This window comes from Strongylocentrotus purpuratus, unplaced genomic scaffold (genome assembly GCF_000002235.5).
Source record: "Strongylocentrotus purpuratus isolate Spur 01 unplaced genomic scaffold, Spur_5.0 spur5_scaffold_14, whole genome shotgun sequence".
Taxonomy (NCBI): domain Eukaryota; kingdom Metazoa; phylum Echinodermata; class Echinoidea; order Camarodonta; family Strongylocentrotidae; genus Strongylocentrotus; species Strongylocentrotus purpuratus.
In genome coordinates this window covers 3,340,411-3,358,244 of record NW_022145599.1, presented here as the reverse complement: position 1 = coordinate 3,358,244, position 17,834 = coordinate 3,340,411, and the positions used below count along the sequence as shown (strand labels likewise).

The window sequence follows — 17,834 nt, the reverse complement described above, 5'->3', positions numbered from 1 at the left end:
TGTAAATCACTGAAATCGAATTAGAAATAAACCTAGTTTTATTCTTGTTTGGGGGAGTACGCCAGTAGTGTCCAGTGGTGTATCTGGCGGTGGTCCTATTGGGGGGGGGGGGGGGGGGGGCGAGAGGAGCGCAAAAGCATATCTTTCCCCTTTTCTTTTCTTCTTACTCTTTATTTTCTTTCCCTTTCTCTCCTCTTTCCCATTCCCTCCCTCCCTCCCTTCTCTCTCTCTCTCTCTCTCTCTCTCTTTTGCTGAGGGGGGAGGGGGAGGCAAGGGCCTTTCACCCCCGATTCACACCTTGTTGGCGGGAAAAATCGCAACTGATCTCCCCTACCTTTCTTCTTCCTCTATTTTTTCTCTTTCCCTTCCCCTTCCCTTCCTTCTCTCTTTTTAAAGTTTGCGGGGGGGGGGGGGCAATGGCCTTTCACCCCTACCCGAACCACATGTTGTTGGCTGGATTAATTGCATCTGACCCCCCTCCCTTTCTTTTCTTCTTTCCCTTTTTTGTTCCCTTTTAGCTCTCCTCTTTCCTTTTCCCTTCCTACTCTTTTTTTTTGTCCCCCCCCCCCTGAGGATCAACAAATTGCTGGCGAGAAAATCGTTACTGATATTCCCCTTCATTACCTTTCTTATTCCTTTCCCCCTTCCTTTGTCTCCTCTTCTCCTTTTTTTTTTATTTCCCTTTCCTTCTCTCTTTTTGGGGGAGAGGTGGGGGGGGGGGGGGCAACAGCCTCAGAGGCAAGGCCCTCAGTCGCCCCCCCCCCCCCGCCCAACCGATCTCTTTTGCCCCTTTCTTTTTTTCTTCCTTTTCTTTCTTTCCTTTCTCTCCTCTTTCCCCTTCCTTTCTGTTCCTTCTCTCTCTTGCTCTCTCTCTCTCTCTGGCGGGGGAGGGGAGACCCCTTCGGCCCTCCCCCTGGATCCGTGCCTGGCCGTAGGTGTGTCCCCCATCCAATATGTACTGACCTAAGCAGTTTTGTAACAGCGAGCAGGCCCCGTACGCACAGGGCTGAGCAGCTTTGTAACAGCGGACTTGATTGGTTGCCTTAAAAACCAATTTACGAGCATACTGCGCATCCGTTTGGAAAAGGGCACACGTGTGCTAACAAACTAGCAGGCGTGTGCTATCGCACCTTGCACACGTCTCCTAAATAACAGGCGGTGATTGGTCAATTTAGCAGACGTGTGCCGCGTTCCATACGTCTGGGGTACGTGAATAAAGTCACCAACGGCTTTCCATAGTGGTGGTGATAAAGCAACCTCAACTTACGCCTCAGCGGCTGTTTAAATGGTGCGACACAAACAGGCTACATTGACGGCTAAGCTTAAGCGTGTCGGAGTAAATGGAGACAACCAGCTTCGCTTAAAGCAAGTGAACGAATGTCCGCTATATAAAATGCCCGTCAGGGCCTTGCCTGACATAGCGCGCATTCGTAAAGACTACTTTTCGAGCATGAATGCACATCCTTCTGAACTAAGTATAATAATCAAGTTTAGGATAGAACAATAAAACATACATGAGAAAATATCATAATTTCATTACGGTCCATTTAACTTTACCTACAAACAATTTATAGATAAATAATCAAGGGACTACTTTGTCCTTAACGTAAGTACACAGACCCACGTGACCATTAAAGTAATGAGGCTTCGGGTCTGACACGTATGTTTTAAATTAGACACACCCAATATGCTGTACGGTGTTCTTAAATAAAAAACCAAGTTTTGAAATGGTAAAACGAGTTTAGTCACTACAGTGTAACAAAGATAATTGAGTGCAAATGTTAAAACTACAATAATCAAGGAACGGCAAAAATTAACGTTCTAGCACATGTCTCTTTTGTGATAAAATACAGAGATGAATTTAAATTACATCATTCGTAATACTATTTACAACTGTTTTTATTTTTTCCTTTATTCCTATTTTTCTCTTTCCCTCTTTTTAAATTAAAGGGAGAATAAAAAAAACATGAAAAAAAAAACACACACAACAGAATATGATAGTATGACACTGTATTTGTTTGTATGTATGTGTGTATGTGTGTGTTCAAATTCAATTTCGAATTTAATTATGTTGCTTAAGATCCAAGCGTGTATAGCGTCATTCTCGATATTTTGTTAACGAATGATAATGACAATCAAGGGTATCGTTTATAGTTAACAAACATGTTAGAGTACATGTGTCAAATTACATCAAACAGAAATGGCCTCGAAAACATACGTACGACCACGGGCCTCTTTAGGAATACGATACACTGCTGCACACAAAGCTGAAACAATTTATGTGTTCTCCTTCCCCAACCCCTCCCCACGAGATGATTCCGACAATACGACGCAATCCCGACAGATACTGTTCATAATATTATCTCAAAGGTTCATTGATCCATAAAGTTTGATCGATAAAACCCCGAGAAAAAAAACATTACCATCTGCCAAGAAAAAATCACACTGCCACAATCACCACATGAAACGAGAGAGAGAAAGAAAATCGAACCCTGTGGGAGACAGTGAACATGGAATGACAATAATTTTTTCTTTGACCAATGCTTGTTACAATGCTAAATTTCAGCGAGGTCAATAATATGGTATTGATCAATATTTCATACGTCGATAGAAAAAAACACACCCAACAACAACACCAACAAAACAAATAATAATCTACTAATCTCGTATAGTCGTTCCTCTATCTTACAAAAAACTTGATATTGCAAAGTCAAAATATTAATAGTACGAAGATAAAAAAGCAACGAAAATGAGCAAAGGTAAGAAAATACAAGGCCAACAAACAAATCTTGAACTTTATATACATTCTGATTGACATAGATACGACCAATTGGATTAGAATACCAACATATGACAGCTATATCTAACTTCGTTTATTCTTTTTTTAACGGAGGGGGGGGGGGGATATTATGTTTATTTTCGTGTAGATTTATTATTTTTAAGTAGGTCTATTCGTTTCTATTCGCTTATTCCAAATATCATCATTGCCGCGGTTAACCGGTTTCGTCATTGGATATCATAGTTTAAATTTCTCACCGTCGGTTAGGTTTTGAAAAGGTAATATTTTGCGTTTGGTGTCGGGTATGGTCGAAGCTATGACTTTGGTTGTTATACATTGACTGAGGAGCACTTGGGGTCGGAGCATGTTTCATTGAACCAAAGCACATTAGCTAGTCGAGCCTAACGACTGATTGGTAACTGCATGATTACCACCGTCTCTGGATTTATTGGGCAGGCCCAATGGAGTATTATGAATCATAAAGATGTTAACATAAACATTAGGTGTTAACCCAAACTTAATTTGTTGATAAAACAGGGCGTTCCATAGGTCAACGGCTATGCATTGAATATAATGCTATAATTTTTATAAAAACATATACAAACTTGGATATATATATTTATAATATATACCAAGTGGTAATTGTTCTCCCCGTAAATCATACTGTTCCTTATGTTTCACCCTAGAAGACGTAAGGTGAAGAACACACCTTGAAGGATGGACCGTGAGAGAGGTGGACATCGGGTCGGCTACCAAGGTGGCAGAGGAAGAGGGGGTCGAGGAGGCTACCGGGGAGGACGAGGAAGGGGTGGAGGAGGAGATGACTGGGGAGGATGGAGAGACAGGGACGAACATGGAGGACGTCGAGATGGTAGAATTGAAGAAAGAGGAGGAAGGAGAGACGGAAGGGGTGGCAGAGGAGGTGACCGTGGAGCAGAGGGATGGAGGAGGGATAGAGAGGAAGAGGGAGGAGATCGCCATTGGAGAGGAGGAGAAAGGGGAGGAGGAGGAATAGGCAACCGTCCAAGAGGAGAAGAACAGGAACATGACGATGCTGGAGCTCAGGGAAATGGGTGAGCCGCTATTTTAAATGACCTCTGATACCTTAGTTACACTGACAAGACCGACTCCAGACGAACAATAGAACAACAATACTATGATAGACGAATATAGAAAGCATACTACACTGAGTGGTCATGAACTTAATTGTTTAAAGTCGGTTGCGGACGGTTTGACCAAGGTATAAATGAAGCATAAACCATAGACCTTATAAAATAACGATGATTTCATAAAGAACTTTTGGGACAATTGTGGACATTGTTATTCCCACGTCACAGAAATAAACTTAAAGTTTGCGATACTTTGTTCAACCAAAGCATATTACTGATTATTTCTTGGTAGTGTTATTTTTTCTGAAATGATCAAATGTTTATAGAAAATATATATTTATATGGGATAATATGTAAATGGATTAATGTTGCACCATTTTATACTTCATATTTCATGAATATCACAAGGGTCCAATGCTACAAAGTTGTTATCATTTTTGTGAAGTGAACCAATTTGTAACTGTTAGAAGTTTAGCGCGTTGAATTGCACAAGTGCAAATTGTTCCTGAACATTTCCTGGCTAGCTCTCTAAATGACTTCAATTCTCGTTACAAAAGTGTTGTCTATAGATTTATAATTAATGTAATTTATGCAGGCATTACGGTCACTGCTTACGTCATAGTGATCGAAATATGATTAAGCTAAAGTTAGTAAGAAAGTTGTTTGCACCAAAAACTTCTTGGAATATTTTTCTTTTGTTTCTTGTACTTAGGATATATTTCAAACTCATATTTATGACAATTGGCGAATGCTATATTTTAAATCTGGAATGCTTCAGTGGTGATTTCATCATGAGATTATGAGTTAGACTGACTTGCAGACGCGAAATGTATACGTTTATTGTAACATTTGGAAATTGGTGTTTCTTACCAAAACAAATACAACTTTTCAGTCGTACCATAAATCCTTGTGAAATTCACATCGGGTTCAGTATAGCTTCTTAAATTCCATTAAGGATGGCTACCGGTATGTACTTTTGATATGTTACCAATATATCTCTTCGCATTTGTTTGGGTACACCCCGTTTGATATTAAGGAACGGGAAATAAAGGAGGAAAACAAGAAGCTAATTTCAAAGAAAAAGGTGACGTTGTTCACACGTCTTTTATGAATAACAAGATTAAAACTCAAGCAGTGAGAAGTTTGCATTTTGAATGGAATTGAAATATAAATAAACGACTAATATTTTCTCATAAACAAAAATTGGAGATGATATACAATTGACTCTTCATTATTCTAATTACCTAGAATATAAACTTTGATGATTACTTACGTTTGCTCTTTATCAAATTGTCAAAAATGTAGGGATCGGCACGGCGAACCTCACCACAACCAAGCAAGGGGTCCTCGTGTAGTTCGTCCTCTAGGCTATAAAACATTGGAACAGCTTCTGTCAAAAGACCCCGACGACGCAGTACAAGAGTTAGGTTCTCTCAAGCAAGGTCTGGGCAAGCTTCTAGAAATGACGGATATACGCTATGACCTGATATCGCTATTGTTTCAGGTCTATCACCATGTCTGCCAGGCGCAGGTGTCCAATGAAACTATCAACATGCTGCTAGATATGCTTGGAAGAAACAACTTCATCAACAGACATCTCACCCGCCATCTTATTGTAATGAGGACCGAGAAAAACCAGAGCAAACTACGGGTCATGCCTAGATGCATTCAGGATATCGCAATTGTCCTGTCAGAGTTACAGCAACGCCTTCCAAGATACTTGACAGATGTTGAAGTTGCTGTGACACTTCTTGAAGATGCTGTCATATACGCAGAGAAGAGGAACATACTTGTTGATGAGACAATTCAAGAAGAGGTACGCCAACTTATGAAATTTCATGAGACAATCCAACAGGAAAAGCTAAAGAAGACACGTACGGACATCGAACCCACAACACCCCCTCCAGATAATTTCCGTGAGCTCAGTGTGTTTCCAACCTCTAATGAACTTACAGATAATTCTCTTCGTCTTTACCTTCGAAAACACATTAAGAAGGGAAAGTATGAAAGTGTCGAACATTATCTTGACGTCCAATTTCGTCTTCTTCGAGAAGACTTTGTCCGCCCACTTAGAGAAGGCATTAGTGAGTATAAAATAGCAACAGCTCGACCAGGAAAACGTGACAAACGCTTCCAAGACATTCGTCTATACTATGATGTAACACTAGACGAACCACTGTACTCACAAAGTGGAGTTACGTTCAGGATTCACTTCGATGAGACTAAACTCAAAGGCGTTCGTTGGCAATCGTCGAAGCGGCTAATCTATGGTTCACTCGTCATCTTGTCACCTGATGATTTCAAGACCCTCGTCTTCGGCACAGTTGCAAACCGAAAGCCTGAGGATTTGGCTAAAGGCTTCATTGAAATCAAGCTCGAGAGGGACGAGGAAATTGCAGAGATCTTCACTGAAAAGACATTCATCATGGCAGAATCTTCAGCATACTTCGAAGCTTACCGGCATGTCCTGAGCCGCATCAAAAATGTCACTGAGCAGTCAATGCCCCTAACTGATTACATCATATCAGCATCAACAAAAGCTAGTCCACCTGCCTACATCCGGAACGATCGCTCCATTGAATATGACCTATCATCCATCGTCTCTGATAAAGTTCCAAATGCAAAGCACACAGCAATGCGTATGAAGACCGTGAGGATTCTCGATGGTCATGAATGGACAAGACTAGGGAACACTGGTCTTGACGAGTCCCAGCTTCGAGCCGTGCAAGCAGCACTTACTCAAGAGATGACGGTCATACAAGGCCCACCTGGTACTGGAAAAACCTACATCGGGTTGAAGATAGTTCACACTCTTCTCGATAACAAGCGTATTTGGAAAGAAGCTCAAGTTCTAGGACTGGCCGGACCCGCAGGCCGTGCGAACAAACCAATCCTACTCGTCTGCTATACAAACCATGCTTTAGATCAGTTTCTGGAAGGAGTTGCAGAGTATAATAGTGAAGGTATCGTGAGAGTTGGTGGTCGAAGTTCTAGCGAGGCTCTGAAGCGGTTCAACCTCAATTCACTCAGGAGCTCAAAGCTTCGAGAAGAGACACCTCGACACGTGAGACGTAGAATCGGAGAGGTTCGTGGCGAAATCGAAGGTCTCGGGAGAGAAGTCAAAGGCCTTCAGGACAAGATTAACCATACGAGGAAGGGATTACTTCATGAAAGAGTACTCATGAAGCACATGACTGACGCACAAGAAAGAAGCCTCAACCAAGGAAATGTCTATGCAGTAGATGGCCAGTCCCTTCTCGTCCATTGGCTCCTTGGTGATATTCAGATGAGACTTCTACCTGAGGAGCTTGATGTTCCAGAAGATAACGGACCACCAAATGAAGACGAAAATGACGAAGGAGAAGAAGAGCTTGATATCTTAGAGGAGGCAGATCTCCTTGACGAGATGAGGCGCCTGGACGTTGACGACCAACGAAATAGAATATTCACAGGCGATGCGAATGCCAACTTCGATGATGACACTTTGGCTTTCCGACTTAATGATCTTGACAACTTGGAAGCAGGAGGGTGGCAACAAGACCGACGGCAGCTCAGAAATAGGAAGCACAACTTAGAGAGAAAGCTCAGGAGTAATGAAAGAATGTCGGATCAAGAGGCAAACACCGTTAGGAACGTTTGGGGTCTTGAAGAAGGAAACCGATGGAGGTTATACCGCTATTGGGCTCATTTACATCGCCATGAATCTCTTCGTCAGCTCGTGGATATGCAACGGCAATTCACAAATGTTTGTCAGGAGCTTCGCGAGGCACGCAGTCAAGAAGATTTTGAAATCCTCAAGAATGCCTCGGTCGTTGGAATGACAACAACTGGAGCTGCAAAGTTCCATATGTTACTTCAGAGAATCCAGCCGAGAATTATGGTGGTCGAGGAAGCTGCAGAGGTCTTAGAAGCCCATATTGTGACTGCATTGACTGAGTCATGTCAACATCTCATATTGATTGGAGATCACCAACAACTTCGGCCAAGTCCTACGGTCTTCAAATTAGCTACGCAGTATAACCTGGACATATCTCTGTTTGAACGTATGATCAACAATGAAGTACCTTATCAGCAACTGGTTCTTCAACATAGGATGAGGCCTGAAATTTCTCGACTCATGAGGATGGAAAGATTGTACCCATATCTCCAAGATGACGTCTCTGTGAAGAAGTTCGACGATATCCATGGGGTTACAAAGAACATCTTCTTCCTTCATCATGAAATGGAAGAAGATTCTGTGGATGAAATGAAGAGTCACTCCAACATTCACGAGGCAAAGTTCTTGGTAGGACTTTGCAGGTACTTCTTGCAGCAGGGCTACCTTCCAGAGCAGATCACGATCTTGACTACCTATTCCGGTCAACTCTTTGCCTTTAAGAGGTTGATGAAAAAGAGTGACTTTGAAGGTGTCAGAGTTGCTACAGTTGACAACTTCCAAGGAGAGGAAAACGACATAATTCTACTCTCTCTCGTTCGCAGCAACAAACAGGGAAGTGCTGGCTTCTTGAAGATCGACAACAGAATCTGCGTAGCGCTCTCGAGAGCAAGAAAGGGTCTGTACTGCATCGGAAATTTCAAACTCCTTGCACAACAAAACCCAACTGGGCCAAGCTTGTGGAGGGAAATCGTGAAGGACGCTCAAATCTATGGCACCATCGGAAAATCCCTTAAGCTCCAGTGTAGAAATCACACTGGGACACAAAATGAGGTTTCAAGTGAAACGGATTTTTCAAAAGTCCCAGAAGGCGGTTGTTCCGTACCATGTGAGGCACGTCTTACCTGTGGTCATGTTTGCCGAATGCCATGCCACCCCACCGACATGAAACATGAAAACTACAAGTGCCGTCAAAAGTGTACTCAGACAATTTGCCCCTTAGGTCATCGATGCATGAAGCAGTGCTATCAGCCTTGTGACACGCAGTGCAAAAAACCTGTCGACAAGACACTGCCTTGTGGTCACGTCCAGAAGGTGCCTTGCTACAAAAGCAGCTCAGAAGTAATCTGCGAATCTCCATGCCGCAGGAGACTGGATTGCGGGCATCAATGCAAGGAGCTGTGTGGAAAGAGCTGTACAATGATCTGCGAGGAAATGATTCGTCGGTCTGACTGGCCTTGTGGCCATAATGTCCTCGTCAAATGTTCTGCTGGACCCGAGTCCTGTTCGAAACCATGTGATACGACTCTGAGTTGTGAACATCCGTGCAAGGGTTCATGCGGCGAGTGCCGCCAAGGACGTCTTCATGCATTCTGCCGAGAAAAATGTGATCGTACACTCGTTTGCGGTCACCCATGCCGGTCGACATGTGCTGCGGATTGTCCACCTTGTTCAAGGAAGTGCGAAAACAGATGTCAACATAGCAAATGCAAGAAAAATTGTGGAGAACCTTGTGTCCCGTGTGCAGAGAGGTGCATCTGGCGATGTCAACATTTTCGCTGTAGGGCACAATGTGGAAAACCATGCGACAGACGTGCGTGTGATGACCCTTGTACACTCCTGCTGAAGTGTGGCCACCCTTGCATCGGACTCTGTGGTGAACCATGCCCCAAGAAGTGCAGAATCTGTGATAAGGAGGAAGTAACTAGGATCCTCTTTGGCGACGAAGAGGACGATGATGCTCGGTGAGATTTAATTTTGCTTTTTCGCAAATACATTAAAAGAGATTGTAAGGAGGTTGGGTCGTAAATATGTCATATATCTTTAGAGTTATGTTCATATATAAAAGAAAGTATAAAATATCTTGTCATAAAGTTTTACTTACGAAAAGAAAAGAATGAAATGCTAATTCGAAGAATGGAGTGCAAATGCTGGACAGTTTCGATAAGCAAAAAAAAGGAGAAGAAGAAAACAAAGAAAAGAATGAGAATTACTAATGACGATATGATACAGAAATCTTACCTTTACTCTTTAATTACGTGTGCCATCAATTAACATATTTTAACGATTTAACAATAATATTCTTTCTCAAGTGTGATGAACGGAAATAGATAAATCACGCAAATACGACATTCCGCCCATATCATCTCTCCTGTTCAGGTTTGTGGAGTTAGAGGACTGTAAGCACGTGATTGAAGTGGATGCCCTGGACCAATGGATGAAGACGGATAGTGGAAGCAAGGACACGTCAGAGGCGACCTCCATTAAGGTATCCAATAATTGTTTGTCGTTATAATTTTGTTATACAGTTCCTTCGATGGCCTATGTTATCGTGGTGGAAAACAATTGACCTTTTTCTTTTGCTAATTTTTTCATTTCGACTTTTCATTTCGATTTTTGAATAATTAGAGGTTGCCTCTCAACGATAAAGTTGAGTTCAGGTCGTGTGATTGCATTGTGAGAGAAAGGGTGTGAAATTGATCAGATAAAGTTGATCATTTAGCATATAAGTATTGGTGCGTACTGCAAGGTTCTTGGAGTCTCGGTAAAGTAATAAAGCACTGTACGCAGAAAGGTGTATATGGGACTATATAAACGTGGGGCATAAAAATCGAGCCTCATATTTAAAACTGTTTTCATACTTAGAATATAAAGGCATTTGAAGAACCAGGCTTTTCATGGAACATTTTTCCCCTGATGTTCTTCCACACTTGCATCTTAACAATGATAACGCTCACAAATTATTTTTCACCGCTCCCCAGAACTCAACCTTCTCTTTAAGTCTAAAATATTTCCACGTGATCTAACCAATCATTTTTTCATTACCCTAAATAAAATAGAAAGAAATACAAAAAAAAATTGAAGATGAAAATGCCAATCTCGACTCATTTTTCAAAACGAATGCTTCCCCATACTAGGCCATTTACGAACTTTTTTGTTTCCTTTGATAGCTGAAAGAGTGTCCATGGTGCAAAACTCCGATTAGACGCAATCTGCGATACGGAAACCTCATAAAACAAGCACTGAATGATATAAATGCTGTTAAAAGAACCATCTTCGGCAACGAAAGCACAATCCACTATCTCCGTCAGAACCTACAAGAAAAATTTCGTCGAGAAGTTGAGAACATGGATATGTTAGCCATCGCAATGGTTAAGAAACTGTTCCTTCGAAAGATGGATGCCCGGCGTTTCCACGACATGGTCAGTTCGACGTCTGCGTTGAGCCATGGACAAATCACCGCTTTGGAAAATAGAGTCCGTTTTCTGGAGGAAATGAGAGACGTGGCTGAAGCATTGCAATCGCTGCGATCTCCATCCCTAAATCAGCAGTACGTTAAGCAGATGAAGAGTGAGATAGGTGTCCTGCAGACATGGTTGTGCCAGGAACCCATCAACAGGATGTCCCATCAGCAGACTGATGACGCCAACAGAGAAGCAAAGAGACTCCATCTAGCCCTGATTCTCTTTCGGACCCTGGTCGAGAAACCAGCTGCTCGTGACAAAGCCAGCCAAGAGGTAAAAGCCGCCGAGCTTCAACTCTTCGATGGAAAGGCTTTGAATGACCAGCGAGCAGATGAAGTCAAAAGTCTACTCAAGAAGATCGTTTCCAAGTCCGGTGGGTTGGGAATTAGCGATGAAGAGAGGAAGGATATAGTCGCCGCCATGGGTCTGGCCAAAGGTCATTGGTTTAAATGCCCCAAAGGACATGTCTACGCTATTGGGAATTGTGGTGGTGCCCAACAGGCGAGCAGTTGCCCTGAGTGTGGTCTAGGAATTGGGGGCACCCAATACCGACTGAGAGAGGGCAATAGGCTTGCGTCAGAGATGGATGGGGCGCAACAGGCAGCATTTCCGCCGCGATAGCATCGCGAATTTCGACCTGATTAATTAGCATTACAAATAATACTCGATAACATTTGGTTAGAATGTAGGCTGTACTAATATTCTACGTCTCGTAGACAGCTTTATTTTCCTTCTTTCTTCGATATTCCTATCATTCAGTTTAAATATTTAAGATGTTCGGCATTTTTACAAGTAACCGTCGAAATTTAAGTGAAGTAGAAATCGAATACTCCTTCTCGTGACGTGATTTCTCATGAAATTTTCAATAGAGATTTTGTCGATGTGATTTTAGTTATTTGAAGTCATCTTATTCATGTGTGTGTGTTTTCATCCTCGATTATCCCAACCGAGAATCCAGAATACAGTTTAAAGTGAGAAAATAAAAAATATTGTTACTTGAACATACGAAACAATCGAGCATTTAAAACAAAATGTATATATGTGTGTGTGTATATATATATATATATATATACGGGACTTTCTTGTAAATTTATCGACAGAACTGCAAGTTGTATCATTTATACATACTTCTTATTATGATATTTCACATCCATTTGTCAAAACTTGTTGTGCATTACATCTTACTTAACGAGTAAATAAAAACATGTATATTATTTGATTATCAGTTGGTAAACTGCAATTATTGTACGTGTGACATATTTTCTTAACGATATGAACAAATACTTAAGTTTAGTATAATTTCGGCGACCATCACATAAATATGCAAGTGTTTGCAAATGATTGTGAAAAAGATTTGTTATATTTGTCAACTGCTAGATAAAATATGACATTACTTTATAAATAGCGCATCACAGCGTTTCCGTTATCCTCATAGAGACGTTATACTTATCACTTATCAAATATATAAGTCATTTCAAAACCAATTTGTATATTTTATTGCAGTTATCGATTGTTAGTCTTAAATCCTGAAGTTATTGTTCATGTACGTGCAGAGATGTCTAATTTATCACATTGCATGTTTTGCAAGGTTATGAAAACTGTAAACGGGAAAAAGCTTCGTTGAATTTGAAATTAAAACAAGAATAAGTTATATTGTTATATCTGAATTAAATTTGGAAATCAAAGATTGAAAAACTCATTGCATAGTTATCGAGTACGTTCCACTTTCTCAAACAGTGTGTCACAGAGTTGCGTTTTATCGATTAAAATTAATACATCATTCCTGTTTTTTATCATTATTATTATAATTTTTTGCTTTTGATAAACCACTGTGCATGTAAAATCATAGTACACTTTCCCTTTACGATAGACGCAGGAAGGCAACAAATTAAAAAAGAAGGAGAGATTTAGAGATGAAGACGCATTGGAACGATTTTCAGTAATGCATACAATGTTACCAATAAAGTTGGAATATTTTTCTTCACCTCCTTTTATTAAAAATAACTGTTACACTTATTCTTGATAACGTTTCTATCTTCTAAAAGCTTTATTGATCAATCTCTATGACCCTTTAGATCTATAAAAGTATGAGAATATATAAATTTTATCTTCATCTACAAATAATAAATCATGTTATCACAATTATTTCATCAGAAGAGGTCGAGAAAAAGTATTCCAACTTCATGGGTAACAGTGTACAGGTGTATTTCTATTCTATGTCATTGACAAACAGTGACAGGCTATGTGTACGTCTGTTCAAGTGTGAGTCTAGGATTTTCACGCATGTGTGTGTGTGTAAGAGATAGAAGATGCGTGTATATGTGTGTGTATGAGAGAGGAAAAGAGAGAGAAGGTGGTGGGTGTGCGTGTGTGTGTATATATATGAGAGAGGGAGAGAGAGAGAGAGAGAAAAGGTGTGTATGTTGTTGGTGAGAGAAAGAAAGAGAAGAGGTGTATATGTATGAGATAGAGAAATATAAAATGTGTGTTTGATGTGTGCGTGCGTGTATGTGTGTGTTGAGAGAGAGAGAGAGAGAGAGAGATAAAAGGTGCGTGTAGGTGGGGGGGGGGGGGGGTAGGGGTGTAAAACAGGCAACAATGGCATTTCACAAATTGTATGCGAACGCTTGTTATTATTTTGCAATACCCGGTTATGTGCAATTTCCCCAGAGAGATGTTGCGCAATAGCATGTAGACAATGTCAGAGCAGTTTTTGTTTATTTACCAATACCATATAAAGGCCTAGACAGGAGCAACGATTTTCTTTTCATGACCGGGGGGGGGGGGGGGGAGAGAAATGCGAGGGGCGAGGGAGCATAGCGTAAACTGTACTTGCGTGATACTAATGAAAGACAGATTTTCTACAATACTTACTTGTAGGCCTACATTTAGAAGGATATTATGCGAGGGAGCGTAGCGACCGAGCGAGAATTTTGTTTGCATTTTTATTAATCTTAATGCTGCACTCTTGGGCCCTCCAACTCCGAACAAGTTTGACATAGTCTTTATAGTCAGTATTTGCTATACATTTTTTTGCACTTTTTCAAATTTTCCGGGGGGGGGGGACGAGTTCCCCGTCCCCCGGGATAGCCGCCCCTGGGCCAAGGCATACATTATTTGAACATAGCGATTGTATTTCAGGAATTCATGAAAATAATTTACGTTATGATGAATCGGATGCGATTAAGAAATTAACACAATCGATACAAATTATCTTCTTTATATAGAATGTCGATCCGTTTGAAGGCAACAAAATCATTAATATTTTAAATATCATTCATCATAAATAGTGCGATAGCAAAATTTCATTTCCATGAGAGAATTAGGCTACATAGAGTTTAAATGAAATAATTTTACTTCTCAGCTTGAGAGAAGGGTGTTCATGATTTTTCACTTTGTAAGTGTACGCTATAATTATGAGAGAGACTTTTACATTATGCTTGTACATGCGCCATTATTGCATAATCCTGAAAAGTATACTGTATTATGTTTACTTTGTTCTGTAAACTGTGTAAGCAGTGAATTCCCTGGTGTAAGGAAGGCTATACTGTATTCTGATCAAAGCATAGTATCAATAAATTCAGCCTCGATGCCAGCACATGTTGATGATGACATTTAAGCGAACTATTCGCGAAAGGTCACGGTCTTTCGATTCCGGGTGAATCGTGTCAGACATCACGCGACACACGGGGATCCCCGCTCTCGTAATAACATAATACTACTGTAGGGCGTGCTTTGTTGGAATACCAGATAATGATTACGCGTAAAAGAAGAATACAAGCATACTTGTAAATTTTTATTGTTGTATAGTTTTCAATTGCAATCATGAAACCGCGCTGTGCATTTTTACTTAAATGCATTGGAGCAGCTTTGTGGAAAAACTGATCAAGGTATCGATGAAAGGCAGTTGAGCCAGGGAGGGGGTGCACAATGCCCAAAATTAACTGCACCCATTGTTAAAAGAAATGAAAGTGCCCAATGTCAACTCAATCAAATATCCCTTCTCTAAAGTCATTTTGATAATATATTTTTACACTAAACCGTAAAATGTTTGTCATTCCAAACTATTATGACATAATTCTACTCAACTGCTAAAAGAGGCATCATCATCTTTTAAACCATAGGACCTTTTGAATTACATTTAATGCCAAGAATAAAAAGAGAGACACTTGATAATATTTGATTGGGTCACTGAACCCGTGTCATAAAATGACAGATCACTATTGATGATAAAGATTTAGACAAACTCAGGGCTACTGAATTAAAATTAATAAATATCAATCCTGTTTTTTTTAAAGGGTGTTTACAATAAATGCTACGAGAAGATGGTTTTGCCACCCTTTGGCTTTCCTAGCCTCCGATGTGTCCCTAATTTCAAGCGGCTATAAGTGAGCAAATTTTTCTCGATTTTCAAAGTTCACTAGCTTGAATTTACAGTAATCGAATCGTTCTGTCATTATACTTAAAACCCTGTCAAGAAATGGTCTTTTCTTTTTAATACAATCATGTAAGATCAAATCGGACGCAACCTAAAACATATTTATGTGTGTGCGAGTCATCATGCCACTAAACGCAAATGTATTATGTTGATGCTAAAGCAATATCTTGGACCGCGTTAAGATAGAAACAAGACAATATTGAAGATGATCCTATGATAAAATTGAGGAGGCGCGATAGCTCAGTCGGTAGAGCAGTGGTCTCGTAATCCGGTGACCCGGGTTTCGAAACCAAGGCGATGCGCTATATAGTGCCCGTCCCCCGGAGAGGTTCTAAAGCCGTCGGCCGTCTCGTTGCTTACTTACAAGCATTTATGTTTTCTTAGCAGTCAGGTAAAATAACAACCACCACCAACTACCAAAAAATTGCTTTCAGATAAGTGGCAGAAGTACAGAGCCTATTGTAGTTTCATGGTGTGGACACTGTTATATACGCACAACGACTTACGAAGGTTTGTGCATAGCCCCTGGTCGGTGCATAAATTAATAATTATATTACTTTCATAAACACGTATTTTATATGTAATTCATCTCGATGTATTTTACCGTTTTAGATTAATGGCCTGACTTGCTCTTATATTGCACATAATGTACGAGATGGCTAATTCCTCACGATTATGTTGTGTCACATTTTATTCCAAACTTCCAAAGGGCTATGTATTGTGTTGTGGCTGTTGATAAATAATACAGTAATTGCGTTAATCGATCTAAATGTGTAAGTAATCACAAGAACCACACTTAAGGAGAAAGTGATAATGCATGCAGAATTTTTTTGTTTTTATTATTGAAAGAAACTGTAATATTCACTCCAAATCATTTGACATAAATGTAAGTTGAAACAAAGATAAATGTAAATGATTCGTCAATGTTAAACGATAGACACAAAGTTTGATCGTAGAAAGAAATAATTTAGTAGGGAAATTCTGTAACATCATATTAAAATTATTCCCCTTTACTACAACACACGTACATTGAAATAACGCAATCTTGTAGAGAGAGAGAGAAAGAGAGGGAGAGAGAGAGAGAGAGAGGACGAACCAATATCATATGTTTTCTACTTGATTTCATTGTCATGGCACTATAACTATGGCTCTATCATTACTGTAAACAAACAAACAAATAGACACAAAGATACAGTGGTTTCATGTTAAAGAACTTCCCACTTAAGGCATATACTTGTGGTGTATAGCCTCATAACAATCAGGATTTGGCACAATAAGTAAATCCAAAAGTAGGATTTCAGAAATTTGTTTCTACATTTTAGCTCGCCTCTAATATGAATGTCTATTTAAACGCTAACATTATTTAAGTGAGAATAATCACTATTTGTAGACTGTTTAAAGCAGACTACTTGGTCGGGTTTAAAATTATACGGTTGTAAAAAATAATTACAGTGAGACTACATATATTCATTTTCTCTCTATCATTCTCCCTCTCTCTCACCCGTGCGTGGATTGATTCTACGATCTCAAATCAGATAATGCTCACAGCACATTATTAATTAAGATTAATTAATTAAATGGAATGAACCCAACAAAATTTTTTAATATCTTACCTTTACGAAAACTTACAACATAAAAATTATAACAGACGACGGATCTACCAGTTGACTGCTATACTTAAACCAAAGACAAAAATGATATTCTACCTTATTGTAAACATAAACAGTGGAAACTATCAATATTACTATCAATGATCAAAGTAATGATAAATTTGACTTAAAGGTATACTTTACTTATACTGACAACTTATTGATAATAATGATGACATAGTTAAGTCAATACAATGAACTAATTAGTAAGCTCAACTTAAAACTTAAATTATCATGAACCTATAATATACAAGCACTGCTTTTCAATAGGTTCCTCACATTCTACTTAATATTTCATTAGAATTGAGTATCATTGAGACGTGCTCATACTACATGTAATATACAATTTCTACTATTATGTCTGTCTATATTTTTTTTGTAAAATGGGGAACAAATGAACTTGAACTTGAAACTTGAAAAGAAACTTGAAAAGAAAATCTTAGTCTAGATTGTAACTAATGTATTACAAATACTTCAGTCAGTCGATTAATGTTTTCGAATTAATGAATCATGAACTCAACTCTAAATAATAACCGACGAAATATAAATCCTTATGATAATATTTTCAGTTTTCAGCTGTCATCGCGGCTTGTACCAGGTCAATGAAGCTGGATACACGAGTGAATCCATTGGGAATATAAGGTGCACCACAGATCTCGACCCAGCTAGAGATCCCGACCAGTGTCCAACGACCATTGATCTCCTGCACGATCGGACCACCACTGTCACCCTGTAGTAGG

At 39.7% G+C, this 17,834-nt stretch overlaps 2 protein-coding genes across 2 annotated transcripts in view; one reads left to right on the top strand and one right to left on the bottom strand.

Moving 5' to 3' along the window:
* The first annotated feature begins 3,675 nt into the window (after positions 1 to 3,675).
* LOC578754 (NFX1-type zinc finger-containing protein 1) lies at positions 3,676 to 12,706 on the top strand. The gene is made up of 4 exons (XM_030983982.1): positions 3,676 to 3,852; positions 5,194 to 9,507; positions 9,923 to 10,031; positions 10,714 to 12,706. The coding sequence occupies exons 2-4, from the start codon at positions 5,351 to 5,353 to the stop codon at positions 11,626 to 11,628; spliced, it is 5,181 nt and encodes a 1,726-aa protein (XP_030839842.1). The 5' UTR covers positions 3,676 to 3,852; positions 5,194 to 5,350; the 3' UTR covers positions 11,629 to 12,706.
* Positions 12,707 to 16,256: 3,550 nt separating this feature from the next.
* The window catches only part of LOC585547, a 46,499-nt gene continuing 44,921 nt past the window's right edge, over positions 16,257 to 17,834 (bottom strand). The window contains exon 47 of the mRNA XM_030984938.1: positions 16,257 to 17,824. Coding sequence (XP_030840798.1) covers positions 17,660 to 17,824 — 165 coding nt within the window. The 3' untranslated portion in view covers positions 16,257 to 17,659. The remainder of the gene's footprint in view (positions 17,825 to 17,834) is intronic.

Coding starts and splice junctions, on each gene's coding strand:
- LOC578754 (XM_030983982.1), top strand. CDS start 5,351: ATGACGGATATACGCTATGACCTGATATCGCTATTGTTTCAGGTCTAT. Junction 9,508..9,922: donor GAAGAGGACGATGATGCTCG/GTGAGATTTAAT, acceptor TCTCCTGTTCAG/GTTTGTGGAGTTAGAGGACT. Junction 10,032..10,713: donor CAGAGGCGACCTCCATTAAG/GTATCCAATAAT, acceptor TTCCTTTGATAG/CTGAAAGAGTGTCCATGGTG.